This window comes from Colletes latitarsis, chromosome 11, assembly GCF_051014445.1.
Source record: "Colletes latitarsis isolate SP2378_abdomen chromosome 11, iyColLati1, whole genome shotgun sequence".
Taxonomy (NCBI): domain Eukaryota; kingdom Metazoa; phylum Arthropoda; class Insecta; order Hymenoptera; family Colletidae; genus Colletes; species Colletes latitarsis.
In genome coordinates this window covers 20,190,795-20,213,231 of record NC_135144.1, presented here as the reverse complement: position 1 = coordinate 20,213,231, position 22,437 = coordinate 20,190,795, and the positions used below count along the sequence as shown (strand labels likewise).

At 40.8% G+C, this 22,437-nt stretch overlaps 1 protein-coding gene across 2 annotated transcripts in view; it reads right to left on the bottom strand.

Annotated features, from left to right (window-relative positions):
• Window positions 1-2,246: 2,246 nt before the first annotated feature.
• Window positions 2,247-22,437, bottom strand: part of Sk (small conductance calcium-activated potassium channel) — a 252,814-nt gene continuing 232,623 nt past the window's right edge. Inside the window, exons 9-13 of one of the 2 annotated variants that reach the window (XM_076778214.1) lie at window positions 21,233-21,343; window positions 17,195-17,322; window positions 17,033-17,102; window positions 14,348-14,978; window positions 2,247-10,367 (exon numbers count right to left, since the gene is read on the bottom strand). In XM_076778214.1, the coding sequence (XP_076634329.1) occupies window positions 14,382-14,978; window positions 17,033-17,102; window positions 17,195-17,322; window positions 21,233-21,343 (906 nt within the window). In that variant the 3' untranslated portion in view covers window positions 2,247-10,367; window positions 14,348-14,381. Of the gene's footprint in view, window positions 14,979-17,032; window positions 17,103-17,194; window positions 17,323-21,232; window positions 21,344-22,437 lie in introns of both variants that reach the window. The other variant, XM_076778213.1, reaches the window with a different exon arrangement.

The following is a 22,437-nucleotide window of genomic DNA, read 5'->3' as shown; positions in this document are numbered from 1 at the left end:
TATTCTGCGGAAACGCATACCTTCCAGCGGAAGTCGACTCTGTCTCAGGTACTCTCTCTTTGTCAGACAGCCTAAGTCGGGTCCTTCGGGCTCCCGGCGGGTTGCGTTGGAGAAATGGAGACCTCGATTCGGAGTTGCAGTTCTCTGTTTTCTTGTTGAGATCGAGTTAGCAAGGGCAGTAGGTTCGATCCTCGGATCCGCTGCACGGTTCAGCATCGCGTCGCGTCGCGTATCCCACGATTTAGCTTCATCCCTCTTTTTAACCACATAATTGCTTGGTACAACTATATCAAGGAACTTTGTTTCCTTCTATCGTCCGAATTTTAGCTTCAACTTGACTAGACTTGAGCTTCGACGTTAATTTTAAGTCCCTATTGTATGCGTCTCCCAATGTTGCCAAGTAATTATTTAACAAGTAGCTTCTCTCGACTCGTTCTCTCGTTTCTTGCTTCGGTCACCACTGTTTCGTCGAACGAAACATGTGATCGGCCGTCCAGTTTGTCCGAAAGATCTAGTCGCCTGCCAATGATAGATCGATTTCTAGAAATAGAAATCAATCTACCAAGGGTAGTGTCGATTCGATCCGAAGATCTGCTGCACGGTTCAGCATCGCGTCGCGTCGCGTCTCCCATAATTTAGCTTCACCCCTTTTTAAACGAAATAATTACTTGGTACAACTAAACTAGAAGATCGAAGGAACATTGCTTCCTTCTATCTCTCTAGTTTAGTAATCTAGTTTCTAGGACTGTAAAAGGGAGATCGATGGAACTTTGATTCCATCTATGTCCCTTCGGGTCTCCACTCGCAGCAACCTCCTCGTGGTGAGACCTGGGTAATATTATTTACCGTTTAATTAATAATCGTATCGCTCTTAGCTGGGTAATGCAATTATTAATTAAAAACTAAATAATATTAGCAAATTGGCTGCGATCCGCCTTGCATAGGTCATCGTAAATATAGTTTCTTCGCTTGGTTAGTTTTGATTCTCATTGATCCATCAAAGATTCTAGAGTATTGTCACAGACGAGGTATACGGAGTAGATCTTTTACCCAATGCATTTTTTCGACCCATTTTTATGGGGTCTCGAAACCCCATTACCATTTTCGTATCATTCGCAACGTTACCAAAAAATTCAGAAATGGATTTTAATCCTTTCCGTAGTCAACTCATATGTATTTACGGACCACTATAGCTGTTTGCCTATCAATACTAATTCAGTGAATAGTTTCGCAACTGACCGCCGTCCATGAGAAGAGGACGCTGAAATCACCTTCGAAGTTTGAAGTCGGTATGGCAGTCAGGTTGGGCTACGAAAGTCCATAAGGTAAGGTGTACCTTTATACCTTGGGACGGTATTTTTTCGCGGGTAGAGCCATTGTGTTTCAACATATCTGTACTAGTGGCACTATGATACATATCCGATTGAAGCATTATCGAAGAGTAAATATATTAAGGAGCCAAATTTTGAGCGGGACCTTTAAAGTCACTACTTAATCTAGAATTCAATATCTTACTTTTCCATCTATTTATGATAATTTTATAAAGGTCTTTAGTCTATACTCGTTCTGTACATTAGTTCAGTCTTTCTATAAACATTAACTTTGTACGTAGAACAACATATTTAAAAATATAAATAGTACTACCAATATGTAACAAATATATAACTTAAAACAGTATTTATTACAAATAAATTACAAGAATATGTTACAAGTAAGTTATAGATATAGAACGATTAAATGTAGAAACATTTAAATCTAACCGCAGTCGATTAACTCGACTTATTTCTTGTACAATTAATCGTTTTATTATATATAATAGTTTCTGGTAATGCGATACAATTCGTGGCTTTTTCTTAAACTAATTGTCTGGTATTTTTACAAAGTTTGCTATAGATGGTGACGAAAAATTTGTCATGAAATTGTTAAAAGTTCTTTCTAATATCTGAGGGTGTGCTCTGAAGATAGTCCCTTTGAAATGATGTTTCATAGATCCCTAAAAATAGGTATATGAGATTGAAGAAATTTGCCTATACTAATCAGTTCTTACCTGTTAGATTTCCTTCGGTGTAGATTCATTTTGCTGCAGTCTTAGAATCAGAAATTTCAGTACAGTGGAACCTCTATTAGATAGTTCTGACCATTAGGACCCTTGTTCCTTTCAGGTGTAATTTTTCGATCGTTTACCTTAACGTACAATTACGATTTGGGGATGCACAGGATGAATCGAAGGAAAGAAAACGTTCATATTCGACTTGCAAATTTTATTTGTTCTCGGCATGAAAATGCATTGGTTCATAAACATTGTAATCGTTATACCCCTATCCCTTCGAAGATCGATTCTTAGCAGCGTTTCTCGGAGATACACGCTACGATTAGATTATCGACTGGTGCTCGCTTGATATTAGTTCGCCTATGATTAACAGGATTGAAGTTCATCGATTTTTACTTATTAGTGCCGTGATCCGCACCGCGCGCGTATCCGCCATACGTTATTCATCTCAAACACGGTCGTTTCTCTTTAAAAATATGTGCTACATTTTATTTTTTTTTGTTTGTTTTCTCATCGCTATATTAATATATAATAATACGTATATATACAACTCGCATTGTTAACCGCGCCTCGTATGTTTCTGAATAACAACTCGTTTGTTACAATCGATGCTCCACAATGATATCGAATCTAAATGGAAGATTTTTATCATTCTTGAACATCATTCGTTTTACAAGTTTTTGTTTATTTTTTTTTTTTTTTCGTTTTCAACGTTTTTATTGGCATTACTCGTTTTACGTTTACTGGTTTTCGCCTGTTTTCTTCTTTCTTTAAATCGTCTACCGCTACGGTATCTTCGGAATTGATTAGATATTGACTACTTTCAAGATTCGTTGCGTGGGAATTGTTTCTTTTAGATTTTATACGTCGCTGGACGATAGCGTTCGACCGTTTCTCGCGTTCGACGGTGTCGTGCTGGCGTTCGTTTCCCCACATTATTCACGATCATATCGCGAATGTCTCGGGTGTCCATTGGCACGTGATCAGGGACGAAGTTATAAATTCTTCCCTCGTTTTTTAGTCTTGCTTGACCAACGTCGAATTTCTCGTATTAGACGAACGCTATCGTTCGCGATTATCAAATCGGTGACTGGAGGAACGAACCAATTCCACATCAATTGATTTCCCTTGATATTTTTCAATAGAAAGATCATGATCTCGTCAATCTACCAGGTAAAATAAAATTTTTATGATCCAACTTTAACGTAATAAAGGTTTCGCCAGAAGGATGAAATTTAGACTGTTTTTTTGTTCAAACATTCCGAGTAAATTATTTCAGACAGCATCGAAATTAGTTTCGTTCGACTGGAGAAATTTAGCAGGATTTTTTCGTTCCCCGAATCATCGATGCAACATTGCTCGAAATAATTCTGCATCATTGCATGCTTCACGCTTACGGAATACAGAAGTACCCCTTCGTTTAATCGATCTCGTTCTATTCATCTTGATGTACATTCTAAAAATGAATCGTCCATTTTCCAATAGTGAAGCCCCTGTAGTTTGCTCAGTCGCCATTCTATGTACAAAGAATACAAGTACAATGGAAAATTGAACATGCGAGAAAGTCTCTTACTAAATTCCAGACTTTTCGAACGAGGTTGATTAAGTTTAATCGATGTAAAATGAAAGTTTCATTGCTTAACATAATTTTTTACGTAACATTAACGTTACAAATAATATTGCGTTTCGCTGGAAATATTCTACTTTCGAATCCTGTTTTATTATTTTTCTCCTAAGTTTCGTTTGTGATTGCTATTTCTTCGTAACGATCGCGCGAATAGTTAAATAGAAAATTAGCAGAAGTACAGTGTTTCTTCGGTTTCTGTGAATTTTTAGGACACATCGAGTATTTGGGAAATGAACGACCCAGAAGTACAATTTTCATAATTGAGCATCGTATATGCTTCGTGCCAGTCATTGTCCAATAATGTAAAAGTACTAACACACCACCCTGTGGGTTATTTTTTCGTAATCTAGACCTCTGCAGACGGGTCGGTACTCTGAAAGGGCACACAGAAGACGCAGCGTGCTCCAAGTAATCGCAATTATGCTCGTCGTTGCTAATAAACGTGACATATTGTCACTCGTTATATGTTATGCGAAGAGCGAACTAATTTCAACGAAATAATTCTTTTCGGGAATATTTTTAAAGTATGTCAGAAAGTATGTAAATGCTTCTAGTATAGCCATTATGGAACATTGCGGAAATGTCTGTTGTAGAAAAATCGATTAGTAATTGCCACCTTTTGTTTCAGGCACAATTTATCTTTAGTCTTCTAAGAGGTATTTTTACGATTCGTACGACGTTCTTTCAGGTGGTTCGGGATTATTTAAAACGTTTCCTTGTTTTTAAAATACCAAAGGTCCATCGAGGAATCGATCAGCAGATGACCGAGTTGCATTATTAAATACATAAATGGAAGGTCTGTAAATTTCCTTCCTCGACGAAAGATCATTTTTTAATGAATCGCTATTTTTTGCTACAATGTTCCATCGATAATACGTATCTACAGAAGATATTTCCAATTTTATTTCCTCGATCGAGGGTTCGTTAAATTTATTGTAAATTTTTAATTATCATATTATCGCGAAAACTGGTGAATTTCAGGCGAGCTACAATGTTGCGTTACGTCACAGATTGCAAGTGAATGTCACAAAGTAACTCCACGTGTATTTGTCGTTTCGAATTTACTACTGTCACGATAAATCCTTTCGAAGCTTTGTTTTAATAACGCCCCTGTTCCGCGCAGATTGTCTGCAAACGGAACTCCACGAATTTACGTAATCAACCTTACAATTGCAACGTCAACAACACTCCCGTCCGATTTATACGAACGTAATCGTGCAAATGCAGACACAGAACCTCACTCATCAACTAAGTACAGATTAAAACATCCTCGTTGTGTCCATTTCCGTAAAGCGTTTCTGAGAACGTCGATAGCAAGGCACCGTGGGTCACTATACCTCGAATAATATGACGAACAAAAGAATAAAAATAACTTCGAAGAGGTGATAAAATCTCATAGTGTCCGTTCTACTCGATTAAAGCAACATAAATGTAATTTATTGTCACGAGTGTCTTAAAGGAGCGTAAATTTTGATTGATTTTCAAAATCTAGAGACATGAAGAATTACTGGTCAGTGATCATTTTTACCAGAATACCAATATTTTAAACAAAACGATGGGTAATGTAACAATTTCGAACGATCACAGTGATCTTGAATTTGGAGAAAATATAATTTCGAAATAAGAAGCTTGAAAGAAGGATAGAGTATCAGTATAGATTTACGATAATAACGATAACAAGTTCGAATTTGAATTTCCCGCTGCGCCTTCCGTGTCTCCTTTCGATGGCAAATAATAAGAGAAAGATAGAGAACTCGTTAAAAAAGACTATTTCCCCTTAAGTCGTGGTCGCTAGATCACCCTATAGATTAATAGGTAGTACATTACTTAGTAATTTTTTGGTCATTTTACGTAACAGTTAGATGGCGACAGCCCGCTAGGTAGTATTGGTAAAGATCTTAATAAAGTGTCTGAGAGTTAAAACCGTTTAAACGCTACCGTTATTAATAATAATAATAATCTGTAATAATAATTCATAATAATAACAACAATAGTAAATGATTATACGTGGTAGTAACGTAGTAATGCTCGTATAAATCGCTCGGAGAATAGTTTCCCCAGCGTGTGTTTTCAGCTCGTCTTCTTCTTACTTTTTATTTGTAGCATTTTTTTTTCACTCGTTTGAATTATCGTCGATTCACTGCTTTCAAAGACGACTGGTCGAATAGTTTGCGGTTTTTGAGTGGCTGTCTGCGTTGTTTCTTCTCTTTCTCCTTTCCCCCACCCTTCCCCATCTCTCGTCGTGTTTCTTTTTCTCATCCTTCCTATTGCTACTTTCGAGAATCTCGTGTTGTACAGATTCGATTTGCAACCGTCTTGGTAAATCCGTTGTTCGAAACTCTGTTCGCTGCGTTCGGACAGAATCAAATGGCCGCTCAAGGTCACGTAAACGCCCCACCCTCCCACCGCTTCAGATTTTTCGACAAAATTTTGTTCATGCGAGTAACGATAAAATTAAATAGCTTACAATTTGTCAATTATATTTTAATTTTAAGTTTTTGTAAGAACGATGGAACAAATCTTGGTTATTTCCTAACTAAAAAATATTATTCAAATAGTTTTTCGTAGCGTAAAAATAGTACAGTGGAGGGGAGTGACCGTGAAGAGCCTCGATTTTGTCCCGACCATGGTCGATCGTAACAGGAAGGAAGAAAGTATACGCCGATCAACGTGTAAACGTGTTTCTGTTCGCTATAGTTATGTACAAAGATAGTTTGAATTATCCTACATTTACGCCAAACTCTCCGTTCGTTCCTTTTCTATTTTTTTATTCACTCACCACGGTGCTTCGTTTTTCCTGTTTTATTATTTTTTTTTCTTTTCATTTTATTCGTGTTCCATTCTCCGGTTTAAATCTTTCTACTGTTTTCGAGTTACGACGCGTTCTCATGGCTGACAGCGCCCGCGAATGTCGCGGCGCTAATGATTCCGCGAAATGAAGGCCGTTGTCGCGCGCTTATTGAAACCGAGCGTATTGCAACCCAGCAGAACAACTGTTTTCGCGCTTTCTTGGAACAAAGAAAAAAAAAAAGAAATGCAACATTGTACGTGACTTAAAATACGTAACGCAGGATCGTTCCCTTAAAACGTAGCTCTACGTGAGTTTAATACGGATGACGCTTAAAAATATACTTGCACCGATGTTTCACGATTTCGAGAACAGACGGAACAGCTGGAAAAGAAAATCTACCCTTCGCTGGCTTTGAAATCTACCCTTTTCCCCCATCTCGAAGAGTTCGAAACGAATTCCTATGGGATTTCGCGAGATTACGTAAACGAAAACGAACCGCTGACCTTTGAAATTAATATTTCCAACGTTCCCTGCTTCACGAATAAATTGTCCAATTTATACCACGCATTGCACAACAGGGGAGAGTACCCTTATATGTTCCTCAGACATGGGGCACGTTCAACCACGCGTTTCCCGCCCCGAACGTTTGCAACTTCGTCGAACGTACAAAATACATATGTACACATATAAAGTACAACATTTAAACATCAATTAAACATTCGACGAACGTGAAAACGTGGCGCGCAATGGCGTCGATCGAACCTGCTAACGCAAAAGCGCTCTCTAATCCTTCTTACGTAGACGTACGTATAAACTCTGCTCGAAACAAAGGCCATAATACGCGTTGCAATATCGTATATATATACACTATATACTATAATATCGTGTATATTACATAATATAGTATACACATATGTACAAGTATAAACATACAAATCAATCTCTGCATAGTCGAGGAAGGGACTTTGTCAACCGGAAGTGTTCGCGGTACTTCGAACGACACGGAGAAACAGATCTTACGAATTTTAGTGTTTGGCATGATAAATCCTTTTACGTAGCGTGCCGTACAAAATGTAACGTCCGGTTAGAAAGAAACGTATCGTTTACGTCCGTCGTGACGGAAGAGCTGTTTCTTGGTGTCGTTCGGAGTAACGAAAATATTTCAGACGCACACGCGGTACAGTGTTCTATGTATACGAATGTACGAAGTCGTCGATGAAACAATTTCACTCGGACAATTATTTCGCCGATCAAGGTCCTGTTCGTTGAGATATTCAGAAGCGATCCCCCTTTCGTCGTGCGTCGTCGTTTTCCTCGCGAAAAGTACATCTACTGTTCTGACAAATGTGCGGGACAAAAGCGACTTTCTTGTTTTCCTGTACCTTCTCTGCGAGACCACTGTGCTTGATATTAAATTTTTCTCGGATTGCTTTGCTTCTTTAGGTCGTTCGGTCGGAGAGGCGTTAACGAAGATTTCCGTCGGAACAAAATGGCGTTCGAATCGATAACATTCACGGTATCGCCTCGCTTTTTGATCGATCCGCGTTAGGGATACTCGAAACGAACTCGAATGCAAGGAAAGAGGCGTTACCGCGTACGCGTAATCGTCAAGAAATGCAACTTATTTTTTCTCTGATGAGTATTGGATAAGAGGTCCTTCCAGCGATCCCTATCGTGTCCTTCTTTCGCCCAACGATCCCTCGTGCTCGGTGTGAACGGCTTCAGCTACGTATCCGATCGCTAACTACTACAGTCTCATCGAACTATTCGATACTTAAAGAATACATTGTTTATCTCCGATGGTAGCGTCGCAAATTGAAAAAACGTGTTTATGTTTCGTCGAAGTGTCTTGCCTATATACGTCATCCACCGCGCCTACAACGAGACTAACTCGAATACGGCGATCCTCGTATCTCTCGGCCCTAGCTGCTCGATGTCTACGTGGGAGGCTAATTTATGATCCAAAGCAACAACGGCACCGATCAGTCCAACGAGGCCGACGAACCGTAAATTGTAAATCACCGATACGCTCGATTATCGGCGAACGATGCAGCCCGGAATCCTCTCGAAAATTCCGTAACTCCGTTCGAATAATTGGCGTCCGCGTTGGTCGTGCAAATAATCGCCTCGATCCGACAGAATCGCGACGCGACGTTGCATAAACGTACACCACCGGGACTCGTTAACAACCGGCGACGCGAGACGTCCTCGTTTTCTGCCTCGATTCCCCGTTTTCCGATCGCGCCTGTCCCCGCGGCAAACAGAGGCGACCTGGGTACCCGAAAGGTCTGGAATATTGCGTTGTGTAGGACCAATACGAGACTTTCTAATAGTATAACTAAATTAGACCATCTATCGTATCTGTAGGGATCTTTTAGTAGAACAATAAATCGCTTGTGGCTAATAAGAGGACCTGTGGCCTGAGTGGTTCAGTCAGAGATCCAGCTTGTAGAGATTCTGGTTCATCCAGAGATCACTTTTCAGTACTCCAACTAGAGCATCTAATATTTAGTGGCAGAGTACTCGCACCCAACTAATGGTTCTAGAGATCCACGAACTTCTGGAGCTCTAAACTAGACCTAACTTAGACCCTAGGCCCCCCAGTGGCTCAACTAAATTTGAATACCATGATTTCGCGATCGAAGTTTCGGGTACTCGTGCACCTCAATAGTCTGGCCAAAGAATGCATCGACTTGGGAGAACTTGTATAATATTTTTTAAAATATCGAAAATAGTAAAGACGATAAATATGTCTACAAAAGTTCGCGTTTGTGATCTTTAGACTGATTTGACTACGAGAGGCGTCAACGATATTAACACATTAACGACGGGGCATTTTTATTAAATGTTTGGTATTTAGGCCAAAAATAAGCTTTTAAATTAACTACTGCGATGTATTCAAGTGTCAGAAAAACACTAATGAATATATGTTGCAATGCGTAGAATACATGTCATAAATAATAAAATTTCTTGCATTATCCTTGAACAACCCAGTCGATTCGTTCTTCGACCCGACAGTACTGACAGAGCTGCCTTAGACACTGACGATCGTGCGCCGCTTCGTCGATGATCTCGATGATTACCTACAGCTCTCGTATTTATACAATATAATACTTATAGAATCGGTCTCTATCGCCTAGCGCACCGATAGTTGAGACTGTTTTTTGTTTTTCATTTTTTTTTTTTTTTCATTAACTTGGCGTGGTCTTCCTGGCACTATAATGCACTTTTAAGAAATCTATATAAAAATATTATGTGGAGTTATGTCCAGTACGTTGAGCCGCGACAGGGAGAGAGAAATAGAGAGAGAAAGAGAGAGGAGTGAGAAATTTCCTCGGGAGAACGGAGGAGCAGTGAGAAAAGGAGAACGAGAAACTCGATGACGGCATCCAGAGAGGATAGAAGAAAGAAGGGGAATGAGAACGTTGTGACAATTGTGTCTTTTTTTTTTTTCTTTTTGGTCCCGTTTCGCGTTTCGGAGTAGCCGCGAAACAACGCTTTCGAAATGAAACAATGACGGACAAGACAAACCAGGTCCCAACATTTTCCTCGCGATAACGAACGCTCGACCATTTCTGAGGGCAGAGTCTCTTCTCGTCGATCGATAATCTCCGTCGTTTTTCCAAGACTTTTCTTTCCCCCGTTGGATGGATTCCGTCTTGTCCTCCGTTTCTTTTCCTTCCCCATCGTTTCGGTGAACGTCGACGAATCGGGCGGTCCTCTGTCTGCCCCCAAAAATCTCGATCTCGTGGTTCACGCGTCGATCGTGCAATTACGGTTTTTGCTCCTTCGTTTCTGTTGTTCGTTTGTTGCTCCACTAAGTCGTCGGTAGTGTTTCTCGGAAGTCTGAACATCTTCGGGGTTGATCACGTCGGAAAGAACGAATTATGCACGTCAAACTGCGTGGACAACGTAACATGCTATATTACGCTCGAAATTAATAATATATTACGAAACAATGTGTCACGGAATATCATAATATATTATCAACATGTGTATGCACGTGTGTGTGTGTGTGTGTGTATGTATGTGTGTGTATGCTCGTTCGTGTTCGTGTATGTTTTAATATATGTATGTGTATTATTTATATATATATATATTTATATATTTATATATGTATACTCGGTAGCTCCGAAGAAATTAATCGCAGCATCGCGCGATGCAATTGATTTCGTCGGTGCTGTTCGTTAATGTACTCGCCCCCCCCCCCCTCCCCCCGAATCCGTGTAGTCAACTCGAACATTTCGTTATCAATTAACGTAATTATCTTTATTCGTTCGTGCCAACGTGACGATGGAACGACAGAACGTTACGTGACCGGAAGCTCGAGTACTCTGAACGATTCATTACGATAAAATCGACGTCTCAATCGCGTCGGCTTCCGGCCATCTTGCGACGTCCGCGACTGGACAAAATGGTGCCTCGAACAGAAAGTAGCGAATATCGCGGAGAAATAGAAAACAACAAAATTGCAAACAAGTTATGGTAGAAAGTGAAAATTCCTAATAATATAATTTCTGAGAGGTTGTAAACAATTTTTTGGACATTCGTATTGCATTGATTGCTGTTTTTTCTTAAACTTACAGCTTCCCGATCGAAGTACCATTTCATCCGATCCTGCTACCAACGTCAAACGAAATATCGTTGGCGGATCGATTACTTACTTCCCCATTCGTCTAGTCGTATTTCGTTTTAATTAAGCCTATCTCGTGGCAACGGCTTCGAGCGTGTGTAGAGAATGGACCAGCTGCATAATCCCGCGGATATTAACTCTATCGAAGATTATTAAGGATGAAAGAATATTCTCCGGTTCGAAAGAAGTCACGTAGCAAATTATTCGAGGTGCTTCTGTCTTTTGCGTGTCAGGGCCAGTTTGACAATTTTTACATCGAATGTATTTCTATAATAAGCAAACGCAGACGTTTAAAGTGACTTCAAAACGGATTCGACTATGTACGAAGACGCGATATTCGAGCGACCTAGATTCTATTTTATTCTATTAAATACTAAAATTATGTCAACACCTTTGAAATATTTCAGAGAATTTCGAAAAGCTGAAATTTGAGATTATTCGAGTCTAAAGTAGAATTTAATGATACGGCTGGTAAAAAAAATAACGAGCAAATCGATTCGTCTGGGTTAGGTCTGGGTCAAGATCATCCTGAGGTCAGACTTTTTCACTCGGTCGAATTCGTTCCAACGTTTTCCATGCTTTTTCAGTTACGAGAATAAATTCGCCTGTTATTTATCAAAAATAAAAAATAATGTATCGCAATGGCTTCGAGGCACGAAAGATTAAACAATGTTGCACGATGCATCGCGTGATCCCTTCCGAACCGTTTCGGTTCCGTCCACAACAATTTTCGATAAAATCAATGTTTGCGGTGTTATGCGAGCGGGCCACTTTGCGCGCGTGTACGCCGTTGTGCGTAGCCCGTTTATAAAAAATTTCCCCCTTTGGTGGAAACGTAGCCTTTGTACCCGTGCGCCATGTACATACACTTTGTATACACTAACAATATAATATCCTATGTAACCTACGGACGTTAAAGCGGATAAGATCACTTTGCATTCTCCCTTCATCAGCCCCGGAGATTCACTTCGTGGTCTCTTGGTGGCCCTTAAAGTTCGTCCAGCGTGATTCGTTTGGGGTTTGACAATGGAATTTCCCGCTATTGTTCTCTATTTACATAGTCGGCTATTGTAACATTAAGGTCCGGGTATGGTGTCGCGATATTGGAGAATTTATTCTTTGGTTCGCGTTCGGTTGATCGTTCGCCGATGTTGAAAGTTCCAGGCGCGGTCACGAAGCGATAATATTAATCTACGATCCATAACTCTGACGTAAAGGCGAAAAGAAACGAGTTTTTAAATCCGCCTGGATTATCTACGTTTGCATCGCTTCGTTGTTAGTCGCAATTTTGAATTTAGGGCAACAAACACTATTTTTTTGCTGTATCCTCGTTTCATTAACCGACGAAGAACATAATCGTTCGTATAGAAAATAATTTCAGTGTTCTCCAAGGCAGCCATTTCCTCGAGTACTCCGATCCGAGGGTTTGTCAAACAAAAATCCACCGCTCCGTGATGACGCCTGGCGTCGCGAGAAAAAAGTGTGTAACAATTTCAGCAATCTCTCGTTCCGTTGGCGGAAACGCAAGAATTAGGTCGCGTAGGGGAGCAAGATAGCGAGACAACCCGAGCAGTGCAGAGACATTTTCAGGGGTCAGACGTGACCGGGAACCGTTCTTTCCCGTTGTAATAACTTAAAATTTTTTTATTTCATATGCGTGGTTCGGACATTATCGCGTCCCCGAAACGCGCCTCCATTTATCGTTTTCATGTAAAAGTGCTCATAAAATATTCCGCGCTACTTTTTCGTCCCCTTGCACGCGATCCGCGAGCGAAATTAAAACTTACCGACGAGCACGACGCCTCGTGTCTCGCGCGTGTAACGCTATAACTTATTCCCTAAAACCGTCGTTACGCAGGGTGGTTTCTATTCCCCCCGTCCCCCCGGTGATTTCGTTCGATGGGAAACCTCGCTCGCGCTCGTCCACCTTAAGAGCCACCCACGTCCTCGTCGAGGGGAGACACGTTCTCCGCGCACATTGTGCCTATCCGCGTTCCTTTTCACGAGGTATACAGAGATAAGATGGAGTTCGTGTGTCGAATATATATTTAAATATTAAGAAAAAAGTTTTCAGGCACGCAAGTTGGGCAGGGGAGCAGCTCGCAGCAAGTGGAAGAGGACGCTCGTATCCGTGAGTCCCTCCTTTCTATTCGCGCTGATCCTCGACGATCCTACGGAAACATGGATCGAACCCTAAGCGTGGGAGATTCCGCCTTTCGACCTCTGTGTGTTTGTTTGTGTGTGTATGTGTGTGTGTGTGTGTGAATTTGGTTTTGTTTTAGCGAGAAGACACAGTCAATCGGGAAGAGGATTGGACCCGTTGTTTACGCTACTGCAAGACTTTCGTTTTGTCTGTGGTTACGGAAGTGGGCGGTTAGGTTCGATCGTCGGTGGTCGCGAGACTCGATTCCTCAACTTCCGGCGAATGAAAGCTATTAACGCGTTCGTTACCGCAGCGATGTCTCTGGTGCAGTCTTTTAACTATGTACAAATAAAACAGAATACTCTGGATACCAACACGGAATCGTAGCCCTCGTTCGATGGTTCACACGTACATGAAATAGAAAATGGCCGCGACAGCGAACGCGTCAAAGGGAGAAACGTAAAAGTCAATTGTCATGTTTGGTACGGCGAGTTCAGAAGCGGTGCAAGTTCATCCACGACTTTGAGATTTCACTCTTGGTAACTTTCCCTGACCTCTCGACTCTCAAGTTTGCCATCAATCGGAATTGGCGACTATCGATCGTTAGGAACCTGCAGTTTCAACTATGACCCGAATCGCTGGTTTCGCTTCTAGGACTTTCTAAGAATAATTTAACGCTCGAATATCAAAATAAAGTTTAAAAAAGAAAGGATCACGACACTCGGATACCATATAGAGACGACTCGTTGGCTAAGCACCTACTAACTGAACGTCTCCTCATCGTCCTCTAGTGCAACAATTATTCCCAACTCTGCGCAAACAGCTAAGACACCGGATGTACCCGTACCAAACTGAACTCCAAAGGATAAACAACCACCTCGAGGGTTTCTAGGTCCAAGAACGCTTGATCTCGCCACCGATCCGATATTAAACCACCGTCCATCGAACTCCACCGGTCCCAGAGTCTCGCTGTAACGAGTTCTTGCACCGATGGACACGAAGAAACTTTTTCCTGTTCCCTTTGAGAGGGATCGGGGCAGAGGCAATCGCGCGGGAGGGACTCGAAGATACGCGAGCGTCTAGAAGTACCCATCGTCGGGCACCTTAGTAAGAGTGCTGCGGCTGCAAAGACGAGACTCAGCTGTGTGGAGACTTGTCGGACCCCTGACTGTTGCCCAGTCCTCCCATTCCGGACTGCGAGGTGAGCCTGGTGGCCGACTGCGAGGTCGTCGTGGTGGCCACCGTGGAGTGAGCCAGGTTGTGGTGCTTGCCAGTCTCTGGCACCAGGTGAGGCGTACGGCTCGATACTGGCGGCAGGACCGGACTGACTGGCCACGGATGAAGGGACATTGTGCTGGGCGCGCTAGGTACGCTCCTCGAGTGCGGCAGCAGCGGCGAATTCGACATGCTGCCCAGTGGATGATGGGCGGACACGTTGCTACCGGATATGCCCATCGACAGGCTGTTCACTACGGAGACGCCGCCGACGCCGCTCGCCGACGCCATCGCGACCGCCGTGTCCGGGTGAAGGAAGTTCCTCCGCTGCTCCATACGCTCGGCATGCTGAGCCAGGCACCTGGTCAGCTCCTCTGGCAGCAGCTCCAGTTGACCCTGAAGGCCGGTCAGTTTCTCTTCTAGGCCGATCAGCCGGTCCTCCAGGCCTACCAGACGCTCCTCCAGCGCGTCCTGACGCGTGCTCATGTCCGAGACGATCTCGTAGACTGTGTTCTGCGTCTGTTTGGGCAAACGTCGTTACCAGTTAGTCGGTTGCTCGAAACATCTTCGGAGTCTCTGGGCTAGCAAAAGGTCGGTTCCACCTTGATGGAAATATGGGGTTCGATTGGGTTTGTTCTAGGATCGAATTGGCACGCCACGATTTTGTGCAATTAAAATTGTAACATAGAGAGACGACTGGTTGTCACGCTGCATAGTAAAATACATTTTTGTTCTAATACTCCGCGCTTATGGCTATGCCAATGTCGTTCAATATTCTATCCTACTTCGTCTTGATACATTTCGTTCGAATTCTAGTAGCGATCGCCTCAGTCAATAATGACAATACGTGCGAGGACAGCCATCGTTTCATCTCTCTGATGTACATACAGGGTGTTCCACATCTTTCCGTACACACTTCAGCAATGAGTTTTACAAGTAAAAATAAGACTAAAGCGTTATACAGGGTGTTCGGCCACCACTGGGAAAAATTTTAATGGGGGATTCTAGAGGCCAAAATAAGACGAAAATCAAGAATACCAATTTGTTGATGAAGGCTTCGTTAAACAGTTATTAACGTACAGAATTTTTTTCTCGAAAATGCGCAAGATTTCGGGGGTATGTCTATTCATCGAAGATGATTATAATTGACCCCCGCAACCGAAAATAATTTTTTCAGAACGATTTGAAACTTTTCAATTTCGCCGAAAAATTTAGGCACCCCCTGTCGATTATCCTTAAAAATTCGTTTTTCATTTTTAGTACATTTGTTTGACGTCCTACAGAAAAGTTGTCTAATACTTTTTTGTAGGTACCCATGAGCTCTACTTCAGAAAAAAGTTTCATTGAAATATATTCACAATTGTAGGAGTTATGGCTGTTTGAAAATTGGCCCATTTTCATGGGGTTTTTCTCATTTTGCGGGGTCAAGGACCAACTTTTCGAATATTTTTGCGACTTGTACATATTCTCCATCAAAATACGCGTAGTTTGCTTTTTTAAACATTAAAATCGTCCAATCCGTTCAGAAGTTATGACGTTTTAAAGATTCGTATGAAAATTCAGTGAAACATATCGATGGTATGGTCAGACATTTCGGAAAAGAATTTTTTTCTCAAAAGTGCGTAGGATTTCGGGGGTATATGTAATGACCAAAAATGATTGTCACTGATCCCCGCAATCGAAAATAATTTTTTTAGAACGATTTGAAAAATTTTTTTTTTCATCGAAAAATTTCACACCTTCTCGAATTTTTTTCTAGAAAATAGGTAGGATTTCGGGGGTATGCCTATTCACCAAAAATGATTATAATTGACCCCCACAACCGAAAATAATTTTTCCAGAACAATTTGAAATTTTTGAATTTAATTGTTAATAACTTTTTAAGGATGCCTCCATCAACAAATTGGTATTCTTGATTTTCGTCTTATTTTGGTCTCTAGAATCCCTCATTAAAATTTTTCCCAGGGGTGGTCGAACACACTGTATAACAAAGAATTCATAAATGCTTTCTTAAAAAGTTATGACAGAAATATGAAATGCGACGTGAACGCTATTGAATATATCTATGTTTCCATTTCAAAGTGACGCCTGCCTTTGTCGAGATACTTTTGACATCAACGTACTATTGAATTTATTATTGACTTGAATTGGTTGCTGACCTCTGGAAATTCTGAGTTTAAGAGACTTTAGCGTAGAGGTCAAGTTTATGATCTGCATCTGAACTGTCATAAACGATCCAGGTAAAAATGTCGACGAATTAAGGCAGAACTTGAATTTTGAGCAATATGGCGGCGTTTCGATCTCCGATAGGTTGGTTTTATATTCTACGTTCGAGTTTTCGGGTGTATGGGACTCGCGATTGACCAACAATCGGCCCCAATAAGCGTCGCTTCATCGCGGCCAACAAAATAATATGGTTCTTCGGGGAATCTTCGTCCTGCGAACGGGGTCCGCAAACGAAGGGCTTGTTCGCGAATACAAGAGGCGGTTGATCGACGATACGCGGGACAGCGTGTCGTCGACGTGGCTAATGGGAAGTTTAATCGAATTGTAAGTTACTTGCGTGCGGGTACCTTGGCCATATCGGTGATGGTATTGGCGTTGTCCATTAATTTTCGCTGATCCATCTTCACTTTCCTGAGTCTGAAAGTTTGCATTACGGATGAGAATGCTAATAGCACCACGGTACACGTCGATTACGTGTGCCAGTCGTGTGGTTGGGTGTATTGACTTACGCGTATATAGCCAACAGAAATTTCCGCTGGTGCGTCCGAACACGTCCTGGATTCACGCGTTTCACTATGCGGGTGTACTTGTAAATTAGCCACGTCTCGCGTAACACGTTCGCCGCGGCGTTTTTCAGCTGAAACAGAACGTGTCCACGATTATTACCCGTATTCTGTTTCCCTATTTCGAAAGCAATACGGTCGATCCATCGCGAGCAATTCCTTCGTGTCGTGGCTCGTCTTAAATAATTAGTCGGATTCGCCGGTGAGATTAATCCACCTACGTCAGCCTTGGCGTATTCGCTAATAATTTTCGTCTACGGTTTCTTATATCTAGTTTCAATCGAGATCTAATCGGAAATAATCGCTCAACGCTCGGGTCTACTCTTGACACTCGTATGGAGAAAGTATGCTCGGTGTTGGTTAACGTTTCTCGGTGTACGATGTTAAATAATTTCTTGAAACGTGCAGTTGTTCTCTTTCCGATAGGATAGTCCTACTTCTAATATCTTTTATATTTCTTTACAATGGTAATCTACGTTTGCGTCTTACCTGTTCTTTTCCTCTCTATCGCATCTAAAATCATTAGAAATGTAAATACTTACTGTGATTTTCCTTGATTTCAATTTGTAAAAAAAAAAAACATTTCATTATTAATAATCAGAACAAGGAGGAAATGTCTGAGCTTTAAGAACTCAAAGTGATTAGAAATTATCGAGGCAAGTAATGAATCGAGACTGATTGATACATTGATTGTTGATCATGCTTTTTAAAATGATGAGTGGAGAATAATTGTTACAGTGGAGTCTCGATAAGCTGAGGTAAACGGTGCAAAAAAGAACTATTGGGAGCTTGGATTTACCATAATAAAGGATTCAATTTTTTATTAACTATACAACATTTAGTTAATATACACAAATAGTGAAGAACCTGGTTTTTGTAATCGATCAACGATGTGTCGAGTTGCTGTGTAATATACAGGGTGAGGTACTTAATTATTATTCGTTAATTAGATATATAAAAAAAATATTTCATGCAAAAATCATTTGATTTTCAATGGGACATAGCGCCATTTTTCTGGTTTTAAGGGAAAGTGTCGAGCGTACGTTTAAGGTTAATTATTTTTATTTATCTTTTATCAATATCCACTGGCAGATTACTGTTGAAGGTCATTCAAGGTCAACGTAGATACGAAACAGAATATTTTATTCCGTACAACGCCTCCATTAAACGTTGGAGATCGTCAAATTGATTGGTCGAGAAAACAGAAATAATCGGACACGACGCGAATTAAATTATCGAAATTCCACTGTATCGATCAATTTGATTTCCCAAAGTTTGTTTGAGTTCCAAAGCTTGCGTAAAAAAATTCGATAGAATACCACGAAGCAGTCCAATCCCAGTAACGTTCGATAATTGGAAAATTGTCGAAGCGAGGCGACTGGAAACGCGTTTTTCTCGATGGAAAGTGGGAATGTTAACGATTACACAGAGCCATCGCAGAAATTTTGCATCCGTTCTATTTCGACGATCCCGACGTTTCCTTGGCCGAGAGATTCAGAAACGATCGTCCGACTCGTTGGAAGGACCTGGTCGGTCGTTCGAGCTTTCTTCCCTCATTTTTCAAGTTTTTCACACATCGTTGGCGCTGGCTTTGTCTCGTGAGATGCAATTCTCTTGTTCGACGACCAACCACCAACCTCAGCGGATCGATCGGGACACTCGGACCATCAAGAACGGACAAAAATGACAATGACACATTAGACGATCGGGTCGTCTCGGGTCCAGCAAGAAAATATCACCGCAGACCCCTGCCTTGGAAGCTTGACGTCAATTGATGTCGATCTTCCTCGTGGAAAATTCTCATTAGCGCTGCGTTTTCGTAAAGGGTTAAAATTAAAGTTCAAATAATAGATTTCTTTGATTAATGAAGCGACTCGAGAGTCGACCGAGAGTTTACAGACAATAATTAATGTTTCTTTTCAATTTCTTAAAAACGATAAAATATACGGGTAATTCCTTATGGTTGGAATCCTTTATTCGAGTTGCACGAAAGCTTCAAGGATTTTTGACCTAGTATCTGCAACTTAGATTCTTGTTAATCTCATGGTACATTCCTATTTATATTATTAGATGCGAACGCATACATTTGTCAGTGTTAATCTTTACGGAAGATTGTTTCCATAGGAGGAGGGTTATTCTACAAGATCATGCTATGTACAGATAATATCACGTTCGAATACAAGAGTGTTCCAATGTTAGAGCATTCTAGTAATTGATACATATATTAAGGATTTTATATACATATATATATTAAATTTGTTTTGTTAATCAATGTTCAATATTGCTACTGACGTTGCGTGACGAATTTGAATCGTATATTAAAGATACCGTCTTATTACCGATTGAGTTTCAAGTCGTACCAGAATTATAAAAATAATTCGTTGCTAGCAATAAGGCGAAACCAATTTTCATTGAAAGTTTCTGACTTTCATGAACAGGGCAGAACGAAAGCTCGCTGCAGCTTGTTTCAAGCCCGACGGAATTAATGCGTTCATTTCCGCGACTTTCCAAGAACGTCGCGGGCAATTGAGCAGCGTTGGAACTTAATTGAACCTCGCTTGGAATGATTTATAACGCCAATTCTTTGACGAGCTTTCCTCGAGCGTTGAGGACACTATTACGAGCAGCGAAGTGTGCTAATTTCTTCCTGCGTTGTTCGAACAATGAAGTAGTCAATCGTGTAAAATAATAGCAGAGTTTATACTGCTAATATCGTCACCTCATACATTGATAATATTAACATTGTTCCGTCGTTACACATATATTACTTTACGTTTTATTCTACGCTCTCTCTGTAATAAACAGCCCTATGATTATTCTTCGAACGATCGTAAACAAAAATACACGAATATTTATTCGAATTTAGCAGCTTCGACTCTACCAAGTTTTTTGAATTTCTTTTCTTCGCGAACGAATAAATAAAAGAAACGTCGAAGCAAAAGCGTCAGAAAAATCAGCCAATAAGTCACATCACGAAGAAATCGTATCGCGAAATCGATCCGCATCGCTTGTCCTTATTCTTACCTCGACCTAAATCAGCGCACGATTCTCTCTTAGATACTAGCTTTAATATGCCTCTTAGACTCAATATAAATAAACGTTGCAATCGCATATTTCTCGCGATAGACGTCCGACACAAGAACACCAAAACACATCGTGCTGGTCACGTGAGAATACGAGATTCGCGAGACTGCCCGTCGACCGTCGTTCACATAAGAACAAAGTAATACGATCAACCCTTATTAAAAAATACTATTCTGTTCCTCCTCCGCGAAATGTGCGTTTCTTAAAAGCGACGATACTGCGAATAACGTTCGAATCTTTGAATCTGGCGGTGGAACAGCTCCTCGTTGTACAACAATCCCCGGCTGTATGCGTCAATATCGTTCCAGTGATCGCAAGGAATCTTTTATTCGCCGAATAAAAATAAAAATTTGGACTTATCGGTTCTCTATTATTCGAATTTCGTTCATCTTTGTCGCTAACGAGGAAGCGACCTCTTTCCGAGCACGTGATGCGCAAGGCAGATGCGCAGAGTATCGGTACGCCATTGACGAACACGTGCATCGAACTTTTGCGCACTTATTTTGCGCATCACGTGCTCGAGAAAGGGGTTGCTTCTACCTTGGCGGCGTTTATGAATCTATATATAATTTAAACACAATAATATTACGAACGATTCAAAACACGAGCTTCTTGAGGAAATTTTTTGACGTACCAACGGAGATTAGCGTATTTCATTCAGACGCCTTCGGAGGTACGCCGACTTTTCGAAACGAACATTTAGCAGAGGAAAGTTCGAGGAACAGGATGATATTTTTTACGTCAGGAAGACGTAACCGTTTCGTTGTCACGTGACCGGAAGTTAAAGGGCAGTCCGCGAACCATGTTGTTAAACACCACGGTCACAGGAGCGGCAGCAGAACACGTACGTATGCTTAAGGGAAGAATCCTCGCAAGGATGTACGAGCGGTTGCGTCTTACCCTTTTCGTTAATTGCGTATCCATCATAAAGTTATGAACGTGCTTCTCCGCCCTTGTGAGCTCGAGCTTCCTGGAAACAACCGCCACCAGCAAGGCCGTGCATCCGGCGCCCTAAAAACACCGTGAAACGTACCTGTGAACTCGAGGCTATCCGCTGTACATTTAATTACGAAACTAGCAGCCTCGCTAATTACGAACTAATTTAATAGAATCTTCGGAGTTCCCTGCTACTACGAGGACCGCCTGTAAACAAGAAACAGACTGGGTACGACACGTCTACGTGGACGTGTTCGTGCACAGTCTGTTGCGATAATCATTTCCTGATATCTGTTGCTTTCCCTTTGTCGAATCGAATTTATTTGAAATATTACAATTTTATGGATTTAGGGGATTATTTTAAGCGACAAATTCAATTAATTTTGAATTAAACAGCTGCTTGATTATTGCTGCGGTTTCTTAACTTGCAGAAAAATGGGACTTGCACTTTTCTAAATACGTGATTATTGTGATAGAACTGTTACTACATATTGATAAAATCGAAACTAAGGTAATTTGATTTCAAGCGCATCAATTATTTTAAGCAAAACTCGCTTTATTCTAAAATGAATGCTCAATTACTGTTGCTGTTTCTTTACTGGTTGGAAATTAGACTATCCGGTTTCCTAAATATACAAATGTGTTCCAATACGGAACTAATGTGATTGGACTTCAAGCGCATTAATTACTTTAGGCTGCGAAAGGCAAACTTTATTCTAAAATGAATGCTTCATTTTTGCTGGAATTTCTTTAATGGTAATTGAACTTGCGCTTCGCTAAAAATACGACAGAATTATAATCGTAAGAGAAAATGCTACTGCGTGAATATTTGCTAATTGAAATTAAAGTAATACGAAAAAGAGCTATTAACGGATTCCAATTATAGACAGTATTGCTTTGTTCTTAAATGGTTTTGTTGTGATAAAAATGATTCGAACTATAGTTTTACTATTTCCTTTATTGCTACAATATGAATATTCATAGTCTTTACCTAAATACACGATATTAGATGGAGAAGATGAAATTGCATAAAAATTCGTAAACGGAAATTACAATGATTCTCAAGACACTTTGAAGCTGTTAATAAATTCTTACTTCAGTCAAGCGAAGTCAATTACTTTATTCTTCAATAATTCCTTCATTGCTCTTGCATTTCCTCTATTACTACA